Source organism: Ixodes scapularis, unplaced genomic scaffold (assembly GCF_016920785.2).
Source record: "Ixodes scapularis isolate PalLabHiFi unplaced genomic scaffold, ASM1692078v2 ptg001264l_1___fragment_5__unscaffolded, whole genome shotgun sequence".
Lineage (NCBI taxonomy): Eukaryota > Metazoa > Arthropoda > Arachnida > Ixodida > Ixodidae > Ixodes > Ixodes scapularis.
In genome coordinates, this window is record NW_024610128.1 from 377,443 (window position 1) to 394,660 (window position 17,218).

Sequence of the window (17,218 nt, forward strand, 5' to 3'; positions counted from 1 at the left end):
AAGTAAATCGCGGCCGTACGTCGGTTGACTCCCGATTACTGTCTCTACATCGTAGATTGTCTCACCACACTAGTGCCTCGTTGGTGTGAAAAACAAAGTTGAAAATTACAGGCCCATATCGTTGCTAAGCACGTCTTCTAAACTTATGGAACATGTGACCTACACAAGTACACTCTCAGAAAAAAAGGTGTATTATTACACCCCTTGTCCCATATAATACACCCCAAAACTTCAATTCGACGTACAGCGCCCCATAATCGAACAGGCGGCCCCAAAGTTTATGAGGGGCTTGATAGCCGTGTGGTACAACTTATTAAGATAGCTGCCGTACGTATTATTGACTACAAAAAAGATTATCGGAGTTTTTTTGGCCGCACTGCAAAAGCTTCATGTTTTCTTTCTTTGGTCTTTGATACGTGCTTTAGCAATTTAATAAGTTATATTGCACCGTTATCAAGCCCCTGGAAAAATTTCGTGCCGTCTGTTCGACTCTAGGGCGCTGTACGCCGAAATGAAGTTTTGGGGTGTATTATATGGGACAAAAGGGTGTAAGGTGATACCCTTTTTTTTTAGAGTGTATCGCTCAACATTTACAGTGAAATAATTTTTTCACTCCATCCCAGCACGGGTTCCGCCCAGGCTTGTCATGCACTACTCAGCTAGTAGAATTTTACCATGACCTAGCAAACGCATACGATAAAGGCCTTCAAACAGATTGTATTTTTCTTGATTTCCGGAAAGCTTTTGATCTCGTGCCACATAAATTTATTCTGCATAAAATGAAGTCCTTAAAAATAGATGGTAAAGTTCTTGGGTGGTTAGCAGAATACCTAAGTGGCAGGACTCAAGCAGTGTTAATTAATGGCAAGTCATCTGATTTTATTTCCGTCACTTCTGGTGTACCCCAGGGTTCGGTGTTGGGGCCGCTTTTATTTTTAATATTTATCAATGACATTGTTGTAGACGTTTTTTCTAGTATACGCCTGTATGCTGACGATTGTATAATTTATCGAGCAGTAAGTTCGGTCAACGATTGTATCACTCTGCAGGCCGACCTTGACCGCATAGCAAACTGGTGTAGTACTTGGGGAATGGATTTGAACGTTAACAAATGTCACTTTGTCCGTGTAACTAGAAAGCGTAACCCTATCACCACCATGTACCAGATTAACGACATTCCCATCAACATGTCACCACAAGTAAAATATTTAGGCGTTTACTTTTCCCACGATTTGTCATGGCGCTTTCACATTGAGTATATGACTGCTAAAGCTAATCGGATGCTAGGCTTCATCAAACGTAATTTCAAAAATTCTCCTCAAGAGGTCAAAAACACCCTGTATCTCACAAATATTCGGCCCATTCTAGAGTACGCTTCAGAAGTTTGGGATTCCCACCAGCAGTACTTGATAAATAGTATAGAACTGATACAAAACAGAGCCGCCAGATTTGTCCTTAATGCATACTCGCGTGGTCAAAGTGTAACTGCCATGAAACGCGATCTTAACTGGCAGCCTCTACTGATTCGTCGTAAATGCTTCCGCCTGAAACTCCTTCACAGCATATATTACGATCAGTGTGGAATTGACAAAATGCGTTATTTACTTCCACCTCACTTTATCTCTCGGCGCCTGGATCATAGCAGAAAAATTAGGCCTTTTTCCAGCAGAACAGACATTTACAAATACTCATTTTTTCCTTGTACAATACTCAACTGGAACAATTTACCTGAAGAGATCGTCTCAACAAGCGTAAGCTATCAATTTTATCAGGCATTGTCAGATTCTTAAAACCTGTTATTTCTACAAACTTCAGCTTTTTCTATATATATTCACGAGTGCAGTGTCTAGTTTTACGCTGGTTTGGGTTTACGTTTGTCTTTATTTTCATGTTGATTTCTCCTGGTAAGTCGCATTTTGAGTTTTGACTGTTTAGGCAATTTAAGTGTTCTTTGGCGTCATGTTCATTTTGTATTTGCCCCTCCCCCGCTATAATGCCCTCACGGGCGCTGTGGGGTTATTTCAATAAACAAATAAACAATCTTATTCTGATATCGTTACATCTTGCTTTTTCATCTTGGCACACTTCTAGACGACCTTCTACACGTTGCACTCCTTGTCGACATGTCGCTAATGTTAGAGACAAATCTGAAGTCGCTGTTTGCTCACTCCTTGGTGCACATATTTCATGTTCAACATCAGGTATCTGAAGGAGGCGCCATGAAACCCTGGAGTTTGTTTAGAGGCACCTCAACATACTGTATACAAGTGTCATTTTGTGTGTTATAGTTTCCTGCAAAACCAAATTGCACTTTGTTCGTAATATACCCTATAACTGTTCACAATAATTAAAGTTGCTATGAAACATTGGCCACGAGAGGTGACTGAAAATTCCTCGCATAATTTTCTTCATGGGTCATTTTGGACATTGACAAATTTTCTTGCGAATAATGAGTGTTATGCACATGTGTTCTACTTTTCGTACAGGTACTTCAGTTAGATAAACCCCAGGAAAGGCAGCAAGACCGTCTCATGGGGTCACACCAAGGATGACTGCATTCCCGCTCGAGTCCCGAGTCTTGTCACCAAACTTCACTGAACATAACGGTACATTCCGTTTCCTTAACTTTTTCTTCTGAAATGTGTTATTTTTTTTATTGTTGCTTTTTTCTATTGGAAAAAGGGTAGTACAACGTTTAAACACCCAATTTTTTTTTTCTTTTTGTAAAATGTGTAGTACATCGTTTAAACACCCAAGCGTTCATAAATGGTCCCTGTACCAGACAATAGGGTGTCTTATACTCTGTTTCATACTTAGCGTGCAACGCTGTCAAAGGTACTAAAGTGGTGCGCATGAAAACATAGAAAAAGTGTTACTCCGCGGCTTTCGTGGACGAGTGGTAGAAGGCGCTGCTCTGGCGATATTGACGTCTCGGTGGCCGTGGTTCGAACCCATTTTACGCGCAAAGGTTTTTTTTTTTTTTTTTTTTTTCTTTTTTTAGACATTCTTTTTCTGCAAGATTGTGCGCATTGACGAAGTGCATATTTCAGTTCCTCCTTCTTGATTTTTATCTATAAGTCGCCGAGAGGCCAGATTTCTACCATCTGGTCTGCCGCTTTGCAAGTGTTATTTGCCTCCAGCACCGAGTTATATTTTTCTTTCGTGCAGCGTGGACTGAGGAATCGCCCTGATAGCGGCCTTGTCCCAAAATTTATAATAAAACGTTAACGACAATAGTTGTGGCCTGTACAGTTTATTTTGAAATAGCTGTCAAGGGTAGGAGTCTCCCTCTCGGAGCACTTGCAATGCACCTTCAGGCGAATGGCGTTCTGTGTGAACTCGTCATGCTTGACGGTCCCCGTGCTCGAAACTTTCTTGTTGCGAGGTCTTTGCTTCGGAGACGCCTCCTTGCCAGATAGGCACTGCGAATTGCACTTCGCGACAGTACAGGGCACACTCCAGTGTCGTTACTGCCCGTCTCCAGGACTTCACGACCGAATTCTCCGGGGAATGTGTTCTTATACTCCCGTACACATTGGCGATCATCTGCTTGCACTCTTTCAAGATTTTCGCACAACGAATCTTCGAAAACATCCGAGCAGGAAAGGTACTTGAGCTTGCTGCGTAAGACGCCATCTTCTCAAAACCAGCCGCTGCCACATGGATGAACACGAAAACAATTTAAGGTGGTTTACATTATATTTTCCTTTTTTTTGAAAAACATTTGTGCTCCGTTGAAATCATAACGCCAATATCAGTTACTAGCCCCGAGGAGGCACATTTTCCGACTTTTTAAAATTTTTCTGCAGGGGACGCACTATCTTATGGGGCGATCATAGGCACGATCAGCAATGCAAACCGGTGCGCTAGCTTTGACTGCGTTGCACTCTATGTATGAAACAGAGTATAGGATCGCTTCAGACGGGGCAACCTTTCCAGCAATTTTGGGGCTGCTGGCGGGTTGTTCTCTAGTTTTCCCTAGATCGACACGAATTGCTGAGATCGGGTCCGGCTCGAAGCGGACGAGCAACTCTGACTACTCGGGGATGTTTGAAGCGGCAGCAGCCAATCAGGAATGCAATATTTTCACGTGACACCCCTGTGGTCGTGATGATGAGAACTGAGGACTTAGTTCTGGTTTGAAATGGATCATTTTCTGAAAATAAACTGTTTCAAAAAGACGAGTTAGTATTCTCAGCCCAATTTAAAGATATAAAAACATGTTTTTAGGACATAACTGTGTGTCTAAATACTGTAAGAAAAAATTTCATGATGATGATGGCAAGTCGTAGCAATTCGGTTGCTGCATGTGAACGCGGGCGGCCCGTGTTGCTGGTGTTACGACATGAAGTTGCGGGGCGAAATTGTTCCGTCTGAAGCGGGCTTTAGGGAACTGAATTCAAGGGCCGTGGAGCTTTGGGTGCAAGCCCACCAGGAAACAATATTTTTTCTTTTTTGTCTTTTTTAGTATTTAAATAGATATATATATATCCACATGTATACTTTTTTTAAGTTTTAACATATAGATGCACAATTTACACACTAATTCATTTTCAGAAGCGCTTTTATTCACACTCTGTGGCTTTCTAGTGCTTGCAATAGCTTCTCGGTGAGCTAATGCCAGCTCTGCAAAGGGAGAGGGATCTTCCCACGCTTTGCAGGCTGTAAAGCTGTGGCTTGCACAGCTCTAGTGTGTCACACCTCGCTCACTGGCTCCATCGCGAAGCATAAGTGCTTCATGAGTCGTGCCACACCGTAAGCCCAAAAAACGGTTGGGTGACAAACCTGGGACCATTTGTCACTGCACTCAGCTATGGTATGGTGGCATGGTCGGGGCATCAAGCAGGGGTACAGCTTGGAAATGCTGATCTTCATGACATTTTAAACACATTTTTCATTACTTTTGTGTCGAGTTGTCAGCATTCTAAAGGTGAGAAAGCAAGCAGCAGCGACAGCAAGAAAAGAAAAATTTAAGACCGCTTTCACCAAGAATCAATTACGAGCACTAGAAAGGCATAGAGTGTAATTAAAACGCTTCTAAAGGTGAATTAGCGCATAAATTAAGTACTTGTGCCTCAAAAATACGAAAAAAACAATGTAAATATAGTTATAAGGATAAAAATATACACCAGGAGGACTTAAACCAAAACTACAGTCTGTAAGTTTGAAATTCGACACCTTAAACCACTTGGCCACCACCCAATTTTATTTCCAGGTCGCTCATTGAGGTATATGAATTTTGTTTGCAGCTGTCGGCTGCAAGAGAGATTGCCTTATTTTCATTTACTTTACTATTCCCACCAAATATGACAAGTGATAAAGAATAGAACCTCATTTGGTTGGCCGAGGCACTGTGCTTGCATGAAGGCAAAATAGCCTGTCTTGCTGTGTTCATATTTGTTTCAGTATCTGTTTAGGATTCTGTTGTCGCTCATCAAAAGAAGAAAAGAAACAAAAAAACTGACTAATTCTGACTTATTCTGGTGTGCAGGTACCCTTGGCAGTAAACTCTGCTAAATGGGGCAAAATATAGATACTTTTTTTAGCAAATAAGCATCGTTTTAGCAAAATGAGCTACACTATTTGACTAACGTGAAACAGAACGAGCCTCTCCACTTGGGTCTTTTTTCATCTCTCGCAGACACTATTTCCTGATTTTTGTGGTTTGTATCAGACTTTTGTATTCTGTCCGGCCAAAGCATGTGTTACACTAAGACTGGGTTCTTTAGGATTTCTACAGGTATTCTTCGGAGCAAATGGCTTCCAATCAGGAACACGAGTTCGTTCTTGGCCACCGAGAGCAAGTATTTTCAAGGTGAGCTATTGCCCGCCTATGAGTTTTGTATTTCATTCCTCTTGAATGCCATAACTTATGTGTAGTGGTCTTGCATTAGTATTTTGTTGTCTCTCTTCTGCAAAAACACCCAAGTTTGACTAAGACCACGTTCTTTCTTATACATGCAGGTCTTGGTGGCAAGCACCAGCCAATCAAGGCCAGAAGTTTGCTCTTTGCCGCGCATGGCAAGTGTTTTCAAGGTGAGTGATTCACGCCTATCTGAGTTGTGCGTTTCATTCCTCACAGACACTCTATTTCCTGTCTGTATAGTGGCCTTGTTTCAGGCTTTTGTGTCTCTGTCCGGCCAAAGCATCTGTGTTAGACTAATCTTTAGGATATGTGCAGCAATTCTTGGCAGCAAGTGGCTGCCAATCAGGAACACGAGTTTGTTCTCGGCCACCAAAAGCAAGTATTTTCAAGGCGAGCTATTGCCCGCCTATATGAGTTTCAGCATTTATCAAGGAGCGCAAAATCAAAGCCCGGGGGTTGGCCATTGCAAAAATGTTGACTCGGAAGCGCATAGGGAGGAAGCTTTATACAAGTATCCACCTGCTTCTACAAGACAAACCAAAACTAAGAATGTGGGTTCCATTTGAAAAAAAAAAAACAAAATAACATTCAGCCCGAATTAACTCGGGGGCGGCACTGAGCAAACAAGCCACGGTACGAGTATGCTTGGTTCAGGCGTTTGTAGGGGTGGTAGATAATTCGGTGTTTTCTAAAAAAAATATTTTTTTTTCTAAAAGTGTGGTGGTCGAATATTCAGGGATGTGCATTGAGTCGGGATGTTAAGGTAAAAATTTCATCCACATGCCGGGATTCATGTGCCTTGTCCCCCTAGCGAGGGGGACAAGGCCTTCAAAATTTTGGGTTCGCAAAAGGGGTGCGTCAGTATTGACGTCTCATTTTACATCATTCGTCTCAATTTAAAACGCACTATAAATGACATGCCTGAGATTCGTTTGGGTGCACTTCCTCTCAGCAAGTATATGGTTCTGTCTCAAAAAGGTCTAATCTGATGTTGACCGCTCCTCAGGTCTCCACCGACGATTCATCAGGACGAGACCCGACCGGGACACTAGGGAGGAACGGCTTAAGCAAGGGAGGCTACATATACGACAGCTTCTTGCGGACAAGAAACGAAAATAGATAGATGGTGTGTGTTTCATTTGCTATGCCTTTTGGCGTGCACATTATGTTTGTTATGTTTCAAGATTCCTGCAGAGTTCGGTTTCAACTATTATAAAATACCGAGCATGTGCCCAGGTCGCAGAAGCGCCTACCCTCTGATTCGGAACGATCCGCAAATAAGCAAAGGGCATACCAGACACCCATCCACCTGTTTTGAGCAATGCTCAAAATATTGAAAGAGCACATCAAGCGTCAGGTGCTGTGGCGCCTTTGCCACAATAGCGCCAGTCGCAGGGCTGACAGATCCGTGACTGGCGCAAGCCATGGCATGGCCTTTGGGAACCAGGGAATTGAGATTAAAGAAGTAGCGCAGAAATTGGAGGCGAGTGGTGAAGGTGAGCAGAGTTAACAGAAAACAAGGATGAAGGGAGTTCCGTCGCATGAGGCATCTGTGTCCCGTGCATGTAATTTTGAGTGTGCTGTAGGTGGCTACCCAAAAAAATTGTTACTTGGACGTAACTAATCGCAAACCTCTCTTGCAGTTTCCATGGCCCACAAGCCAGCCGGCGCCAGTTCGTTCTCGTTCAAAGGTGAGGATTCTACATTTTCTAGATTGCTCTGAAGCAGCAATACTGAAGCCAGAGAAGCGGTACAGCATATTTAATTGACGGAACGACTGGGGACGCTTTCACTGAAGCTTGTTTTGCTGCAATACATGTTTGTATTGCAGCAAAACAAGCTTCAGTGAAAGCGTCCTTACTCGTTCTGAGCTCCGTCAATTAAAGGTGCCGTACCTATTGTCTGTCTGGCTTCAGTGTTGCTGTAGGCGACAAAACGTGTGCCCAGTTTTGTCACAACAGGCATATTATGTAACGCACATGTAATTTTGAATTTATCGGGCTTAGTGTGCTGTAGGTGGCTGGTCAAAGAAATTTATACTTGGCGCAGCTAATCGCAAATCTTTCTGGCAGTTTCCACAGCCTAAGAGCCAGCAGGTCCCAGTTTGCTTTTCTTCAAAGGTGAGAATTCCAGATTCCCGAAGGAGGAATACTGAAGCCATATGACCGGTACAGCATTTTTAATTGATGGAGCTCAGAACGACTGGGAGCTCCTGCATTGAAGCTTATTTTTCTGTAATACAAGCGGGCGACATTGACACGTGCCCAGTTACGTCGCAAGAGGATATCTATGTCCCGCGCATGTAATTTTGAATCTTTCAGACTTGGTGTACTTTACGTGGCTACTCAAAGTAACTGCTACTTGGACGCAACTAACCGCAAATCTCTCTTCCAGTTTCCACGGCCTACAAGCAAGCAAGCACCAGTTCGTTTTTCCTCAAAGGTGAGCATTCCAGATACTCTAGTTAGGTGCGAAGCAGGAATAGTGAAGCCAGAAGAGAGGATACGTATATTTAATTGACTGAGCTCAGAATGACCTGTGGCAGTGGCATTGAAGCTTATTTTTCCACAATCAAACGCAGACATAATTTTGAATCTACCCGCTTGGTGAAGGATTGCTACTTGTCGCGAACTAATCACAAATTTTTATTTTGCAGTTTCTATATAACTACAGCTAGCAGGTGCTGTTTTCATTAAGGTGAGGATTTCACATTCTGTTTTCAAACATCACGTTTTTGAATGAGAGTCCTAAACATTAACTTTCTTTTGTGTATGGCAGATCCTCCAGTTCAGGAATATGTTAAATATATTTGGTATGGATAAGTCCAGTGTTTTGCTTCTTTATTCACAATTTCACAACAGTAACATTTTTTAAATATATCACTCAGAAATACACACAAGAAGAGACTGCGTTGCAGAGAAATGTTGCGCTGAACGTGATATTCCAACTCGTATATAGTTTTATTGGTAGCCGATATAATATATTGGATTCCAATACCCATAATAGGCTGAGTATATTGGAATCGTAAACCCTTATTGGATCCCCATACGACACATGGGGATCCAATAAGGGTTAATACGGTATTGGATTCCAATATTTTCAGCGTATTATGGATTTTGGAATCCCATAACAAATCCTTATTGTAATACAATACAATAAATGCAATGTTTTCCAATACACTGTCTATATTGTATTGCAATACAACAAAAAGCTATTGTTTACCAATATCCATAATACGCTCTTTTATATTGGTTTTTTTTAATAGGGACCGCAAATGTCTATCATTAAGATAGTACGTTTAAAGGAATGCGTTTTCATTTCAGCCCCCAGCTGACATTTCTTATATAAAAAATGCTGTGCAATATTATTCAACCTTGAGAGTTGTTGTGCATGTATCCGATCTTGTCTTCCCTTGTTAGTGTTTTTCCAGATATCCTTGGTTTGCGTGGTTGTGATGTCATTTGACTGAGTCTGTTGTTGCTTCTCTTTTTGTTTTCCTGTTATTGATGTAAACTGTATGGCATGTTGCTTAGATTTTAGTATCGCAGAAATGACAATGTAGAGGCCTGTGGCTTTGTCAAGCTCGCCTTGTGACATCGTTTTTCGACTAGCCTCAGTATCCTGTACGTTGTACTAGATGCCGACAGACATCAACCTCTACATCAACGTACTGATAAATAGGGTTTGCCTTTTAGCTCGTCAAGGTTTCTTCAGGAAAAGGGGTCATGACACCCCGACTTCATTTTAGAGCACAGCTCTTAGGCGCCCGTTTCCGGCTTGTGTGGCGTCGGCGTCGCCGTCGCCGTCACCGTCGGCGTAACCGCGCGGTGCATTATCAGACGCGTGACGTCACTGATGATGTCATCAGTGACGTCACTGATGACGTCATCGTCATCCGCATCGTCATCGTCATCGTCGCTGATGACGTCATCGGCATCAGCATCGTCACTAATAACGTCATAAATGACGTCATTGCTGACGTCATCGTCACGTGACCTCGGTGACGTCCCGCGATCCCCGTGAAGTCACGTGACCGTCGTCAGTGATGGCGACGCCGATCGGAGGGAGGAGTAGCAGACAGGATGAGGAGGTGAGGAGAAGAAAGGAAGGGTATACTTTCCCCTCATTACCCTTTGCCTTCTCCTCCTCAAGAGCAGCGCTCTATTCCTTCGTTACAGGGAGTTGTAAACGGTTTTAATTTTCTTGTTTAATTTTGAAAAGCCGAAAATAAGTAAATTGAACTTTGAATTTGAGAGAATTGGGTGTTATCAAAGAGAAGTTAACTCCTACAAAGACCGAATTTAAATAAAAAATAAACTGAATTTCCAGAGAAATCAACTCCAAAAATACGAAATTCTATAGATACGGAAGCCAACAGTACCTTACCAAGTCAGTGTCGCGAGTCGTTCTAGACCGACTGTTCGAGAAACCGAATGTTGTAGATAAGAAGCCCACTATGGTATTGGCGACTTATTCTGGCATTCGCACGTCAGCCAGCTGTCACGCCAACCTGCCGACGATCACTTCAACGTTTGCTCCCGTTTTATATGCGGTCACTTTTGCTTTTGTTTTGGGCACAAGTTCGCCGGTTAAGCCTTTGTTGTCAACGTACGCTTCCCGATCCTATTCAATCCGTGACACTATATTTTCTCAAATGATAAATTTAGTAAGGGCGTAAATACGCACGAACTCTATTGTACCGACGATTATGTCAGGGAGAAGATTCCCGTAAATTTGATGATACCTTAGTCCACTATATTTGGCATGTAACACTGTCACGTTACGCGTTTTCTGAACATTGTTTTCTGTATATACCTTACCCGTTACAAAGTTTTTCTTTTCTAAAAATAAATTGACATAATAACTTCTATGTAATAGTATATTTATTAGTTTGTTCTCGCGATAGTTTTCTTTTTTTAAGCGCGTGCTCAGTGACACTAGTCAGGAAGTGCACTAGGAGCATCTGTCACGAATGTAAACGCTCGACACGTTTGGTGTGCAACCAGAATATAATATAAAACGTAAAATACAAAAAATAAAGGCTACAAAACACGAACGCCAAAAAATTACTAGGAAAATAACAAAAAAGAAATACCTACCAACAATGTAAATCTTTACAGATTTTATGTTTTAGCATTTTTAGGCAACGGGTAAGTCTTGTGAGTTCAAAATGAAGTTCGACTTATTCTGCATGCTCGAAAATTTTCTTTAAAACGTCAATCCCTCTCTAAAACGGGAGAGAGAACATTTTCAAAAGTGATTTAAATATAAATTCTTTAAATGAACCCTTAATATAACCAGGCTTGCCACATTTAAAGTCACAAGGTGTTCTAGAGTAGGTATATAGTTTATATTCGTGACTATGATGCCTATGTTCTATAATGTCTTCAACCTAGAAGAAACCTGACAGGTTGTGTTATACCAAAGTACAACAATACGGAGTACCCAAAAAAATGAAATTCTTCCCACAAACCGTGGGAAGAATTACATTGTCACTGTAATATCGCCTACAGTAGACGTATATTTTGGGCAGTTAAAACAAACGGGTTCCTTATGCACTGCATGGGTTTCGTTTCAAAGAAAACTAAATTTTGAAACTTTTAGTCATATGGTTATCGCACGCGTTCATTGTTTATTACCCGTGCGTTTTTACGAAGTGTCTTGTTGTGTGATTGTTTTTGGCGACGAAAAAAAAGATAGCGTCGTTCTTGTCTAGGAAGCACAACAACAACAACAACAAACTGATTTGCCTCGTAATGCATTATGCTATACTTTACCTGCGTATTTGGTTCTCCTTTCGTCTCCTATGTAAGGAAACTTGGCGATGTTCTCCTCTGGCGCTTGAAGTGGATCGTTCCCGCTTGCACCATGTACTGACTGATGCGACAGGTACAAGAAGAATGGCTGCGCAGGTATCGAACAATCAGCGTCTATTGCAGAGGTGATCGAACCGTCACGCCGCGAGCGGCCAAGTTGAGAACCATATTCATGGGGACGAAAACGGCATGAATTGTTTGTTTGCATTTCCAACGCAGCGTTCCGTCGACTAAGCCATCAGTTCCTTTTACAGAAGTTTGCGCCATCTAGCAGGCTCTACGTCAAATACCCGTGTCCGCCATTGTCTGGTCACGCACTACGAAGATGCACTGGGCACGAGCGCTGCGTTAGAGTTCGGCGTGAACTCGGCACGGCTTGTGTCGAGAACGAGCGCGGCGTCAGCGCTCGGTGAGGACTCGGATCCAGTCACCTGCTTCGTCCCCGATAAATGGCGACAGCCGCGGGTTGCTCGATCGCATTTTTTTTTTTCTAAGAGGGTCCATTGGCTAGGAGCCTGAAAGGAACGCTAACGCCGCACTCGTGACGAAGAAACGTACCCCGCGCTCGATCGACGCAGATAATAAATCAAAACCTGTATCCGGGCTTAGTGTTAGATAAACACAGAAAGACGACGGACGCCATACCATTGCATTTGACTGGTCTCAAGAGCTCAAAAAGTCAGCTACGCACTGACTCAATTTAAAAGGAAGTATGAGGGACAACAGATTGAGCTAATAAATGCTACACCCCGTTTACCTTGGCTCCGTTCACCCCAGACAACAATCATTTTTTTTATGTGATCACCCTCTTTATGGGCATAACCTCGCGCAGAAAGCACGGTCAGGCGATAAAAGGCAGGTGATTGATTTCTCTGACGAACATGCAGCTTCCACTGCCCTGTCAGCTTATGGGTTAACCAAGTACAGTAAATATTACATTGGAAGAAAACATAGGATTACGTGTGAATACTGAGAGATAGATGCCTCAGGCTGGTGGTGTGAAAGATTTCAAAACAGTTGGCGCGTCCAAACCACCAAGGACGTAGCGAAGGTGAGTACACGGATGAATGTCATCGTCCTTGGAACGAGATGGTGTTTTCGTACCGCTTCGTTCCCCTAATTGTAAAAAAGCCAGACCACTTTAGTCTAGATTTAACTTCCGGCTTTTGTGCACGACTCATTTCTTCTCTCGGACTTTGCGCCTGGTCGCCTGGTCCACTGAGATCCTTGAACGCACGTGAGGAGACATGTAAAGGGCACTATTCAATGCGAGTTGGGCTGTAAGAGAGCGAGCATTTTCACATCAGCCCAGCCGCGGTCGAATACAGAAAGCTGGTGCTGGATGCGGAGCAACTGAACCTCAAGCTTGCTATTGACACCTCGCCATTGACTGCACCATCATCGCATCAAAAGAGAGACCAACGAACCCAATGGAGGGACAATCCGTTTTCTGTTTGGACTGCTGATATAGTCACTGAAAAAATGAGAACGGCGAGTAAGAGTTTTAGTCGCCCCGCCTCCAGTGCGCGCTTCCTACCTTCGACAACGCTTTGGTGAGTCGTGAACCTGGAGCGTGCACGGGAGGTACCAACATGGGCGAAAGCTGCAAGCGCGTGCTGTGTCACTTACAAAGACGGCCTGCCTTTCTCCGCGTGTAAGCGAATGTAGTAAAGACAGGAATCGTCCATTAAAATATACGTTACCTTCGAAACGTCGCGATTGGCTATGAGGAATTTGGCTCGCTCTGTGTACAGATGGGTAGAGTAGTTTCCATTTTCGCCGAGCACCGGCTCGGTGTTAAGCCAGAAGTCAAGTCCAATGTGACCCTCCTGTGTTCAACAACACGTTACGCTTAATCTGCAGACAACCGTCAAGTTACTCCTCGCGAATTTGACGATTCAACTTACAAATTCCAAATTATGAGTGAAGTAGTCTTCTTCATAATTGTAGAAACCATAAAAGCTGTCGAATCCTCTGTACGTGGGCGTGTACTCTTTCATGTAATAGCCGAGATTCCACTGAAAACAAAAAAACAAAACATGTTTTGTTGTTTTAGTTTTAAATAACAATAGTCACGTATGATTTGAGTAACTCTATATGCGCCAATAGCGAAGCAGTATATCGCGACTGTCTATCCCCGAAGAGAGCGACAAACGCCTATCTTGCAGGAGACATTGAGGCATGCAGCGTGCTCCCTTGTCCAAGTAGAATTCGGAGAAATGCATTCAACAAAAAATAGACAATGTTGGCTTCAGCCAAAGCCCACTTTGCTGAATCCAACACAAAAGAGAAAGGGCGGAACGATTTGAGCTGGGAAAGGACAGGTATGGGAACAAGAGAGAGACGAATGGTGCGACTTTCGTCAACGTTGGTGCGGTGGTGCGCCGTGAGTCAGCCTCTTCTTCTGAAGAGCGCGCACGTGAGCTGCCTAGCAATTCCTTCTGGGTAAGAAGGTGGTAGTGCTGAATTATTTGCGTCAAGGTTCAAGTAAAGGTGTTTATTGGCTAAACATTGATCATATAGCCGAGAGCCTGAGGTAAACGAAAGGCAGAAGCCCGTGCAGCAGTGTGCTCGTTACCTTCTCGACCGCTTCACCTGCCGGGAGCCAATGCCAACAGAGATTGCGTGCTGCCTCAAAGAGAGCAGTGACGCAGCAAAACTCTGCTTCCAAAGGAACGCTGACGCAGCTCTAGTGTTCACTCAGGGTCACGTGCATGTCTCTGTTAAGTATATAGAAATATTGCTTATTATTTAAGGTGTCTTTTTTGTTAGAAAAGTCTTTCCAGAGTTGGCATCGGCATGGCGTCGGCATTCTTTTTTTTTTTAACTCTCTATGTTGGTGTCGGCGTTTTGGAGGGGTCGTTTGCGGGGGCATCGCGGCCGAGGCGGGAAAGCTCCTTCTTCGGTCGTTAAGAAACGTCTCGAGTTTCGAGAGGCGGTGCGGGGAGAACCCGTGCTTGGAGCTGCTTGCGGCTTTTAACCGAGTGTGCCTGTATATTGAGGGCTTCGCCGCTTAGTGTAAAAATGTCGCTTTTTGCTCGACGTAATAATGCAGCGGTTGGCGCCAGCCAGACTGGGAAAATGCAGGGGACGACTCTACAAGGAATTTGGATTTGGCGGTTGGAGTGCCAGGCTGACAGCTCGCCGACCATTGGGCAACAGTGTACCACGTGAGAGTGGTGGAATTTGAAGGGATTGGTCGGTCCCTGAGGGGAAAGGAGGCTCCTACGAGCATAAAAAAGGAATGCCGCGAGGATTCTCGTGAATTCGGCTTTTGAGTTCTGAAAGATTCGGCTGTTGAGACTGGGGACTAAAGTATAGGTTTTAATTTTGGGGGTTTTGTTATGTAAATTACTCTTGACTTGTCGTTTTGTTTTGAAATAAACGTGGCCACACTGGCCATTATAAACCAACCAACGTCGTCGTAATGTGTCCAGCGGGAGTTGAACAACTTTTAGTTGTTTTTCTTATTCGACCTCCGGGGGACTTCCATCGGGCGAACATCATCATCGGTCGTCACCATCGTGACCGGCCCCCTCCCCTCGGAAAGTTGACTCTCTCCTACGTAACTTAGGGATTGTAACCCTACGGCGTTATTACCTAGGACGAACCGTGCGTCTCTTGCTTGTACAAAATAACACACTGTTTATATAAAACATACAGAGTTCGAACGTTTAAAAAGCTTCCTACTTGCCAATCATCAGGGGGTGCGATCGATGAAATGAAACCGGGTTTTTCGCCCCGCATCAACTAAATACGCAATGCAGGAAGCTGAAACTCCGTGAGAATGGGACGCTAGCGGCGGTGATAAACTCGGGAAGTTTGCGCACACGACATTACCTGGATCGAAAAAGACAAGAGAAAAGAAAAAAATGATGTACGAGCCGATGACTAGCTAAGCCTAATTGTGGGTGCGTGTCGCAATTATGTATATGAAATAACATGTCAGCAAGAAAGAAACCAATATTGTGTTTCTAACCGACAGGCTTTTCCACTGAAATAAATGCTACAGGCACACACAATAATAAATATCGGTAAGTTGTAAATGAGGTTTAGCAAGCAAGCAGGCACGCAAATAATTTGCTTTTGTATTTTTTTTTTTTATCTAGGTAATCTCATGCGCTCAAACTTTCGTATTTTATGGTTACTGCCAGCTTCGTATTTTTACGAAGTTTTAGCATTCGACAATCCGTAGTTGATTTGTGCGGAACGAAAAAGCCGGTTTTATTTTCCTGATCGCACCCAGTATATTTTGAGAACGCTAAACTCAAATTATGTTCACCCAAAGCTCGCCGCTCTGCAAACGACACTTTCCAGCAAGTGCTCTAAAAAATATTTGTGCATGTGACTCTTCTGCCAATGAGCAGTTGAGGGCAAAAAGTAGAGGAGCATGGTATTCTGTCTTCGCCGTTTAGTTCGTCTTGGATATGACCAGAGGTAGATTCTCTTTTCTTTCAGTGTTTCTTATTTTTGTGTATATATGTGCGCTCTATTTTATTCCAGATACCATGGTGTGTTACAGTAAGTATAATTAAGACTCCGACTGGGCAGAAAGCATCTTACCGAACCAAATATGGTTTGTTTTGTACGCTGTGTATATATTGGTGACACCCTCTTTTCAATCTCAATTATGGTATCAACCAATCTCCTCCATAAAAAGTGTTGTTCTAACTATGGCAATTTAGCCCTTCTAAATGTATAATTGTTTTGTATTTCAGTATTTGTCTAAGCCAAATATACGTGGCAATTTCTTGTTTTTTTTTTTTGTTTTTTGCTCTAAACATTAGGCGGCTACCATATAAGCTAGATGTTGGGCCATTCCGTTTCTTTTTTTTTTTTTTCAGAGGACGTAAATATTTTATAAATATTGTAATGTTTTTGACTGTTATATTAGTCGGACTTTATTGCAATTCTCAGGAATATTTCGGTTCTTCATTATGCTGGTAAGATAATCTGAGATATCACAAGTGCTATTCGTACGACCCAATGCAAAACTATATACGTCTGGCCTGGGATTAAGAGATTTACCTTGCTAAGGATATAATTACTAATAAATATTCTTGTATTATTGCTGAGCATAATTATCCCGTGAAATATAAAATGGCTGCAGTTGTTCGACTTAAGTGATTTTTTTACGGCGTTTTACCGAGGGGTGGACGTTTATTACTCATAGGAATATATACAAGGATAGGAAATAAAGGGGAAAAAAGTACACCGACTAGCCTCCGCTCCAGAGAGTATAAACTAACCCAGCCATAAAATGGTAACAAAAAGCGAGTATTAACTTAGTCGAGTTGAGGATGCGTGGAAAAATAAAAGCAGTGACCAAATAAAACAGAGCTGCTTTTTATCAATACAAACATTCTTCAAATTTAATCCGCTATCGATGTAGAATCTGTTTAAATTGAATGACGCAGGAGTCCTATACTAAATTGGTAATCGCAGAGGAATGAAAATGTGATATTTAAGATACTTCGTCACATTTGAGTATGCTTACAATGTCTTTGAAGATAACAAAAACAATATCATAAATTGT

General features: G+C 42.7%; 1 protein-coding gene across 1 annotated transcript in view; it reads right to left on the reverse strand.

The window, feature by feature from the left end:
• LOC8034916 (arylsulfatase B) overlaps positions 1 to 17,218 on the reverse strand; it is a 72,895-nt gene that overhangs the window by 24,484 nt on the left and 31,193 nt on the right. The window contains exons 4-6 of the mRNA XM_029978477.2: positions 13,590 to 13,700; positions 13,386 to 13,511; positions 11,644 to 11,770 (exon numbers count right to left, since the gene is read on the reverse strand). Of these exons, the coding sequence (XP_029834337.2) occupies positions 11,644 to 11,770; positions 13,386 to 13,511; positions 13,590 to 13,700 (364 nt within the window). The remainder of the gene's footprint in view (positions 1 to 11,643; positions 11,771 to 13,385; positions 13,512 to 13,589; positions 13,701 to 17,218) is intronic.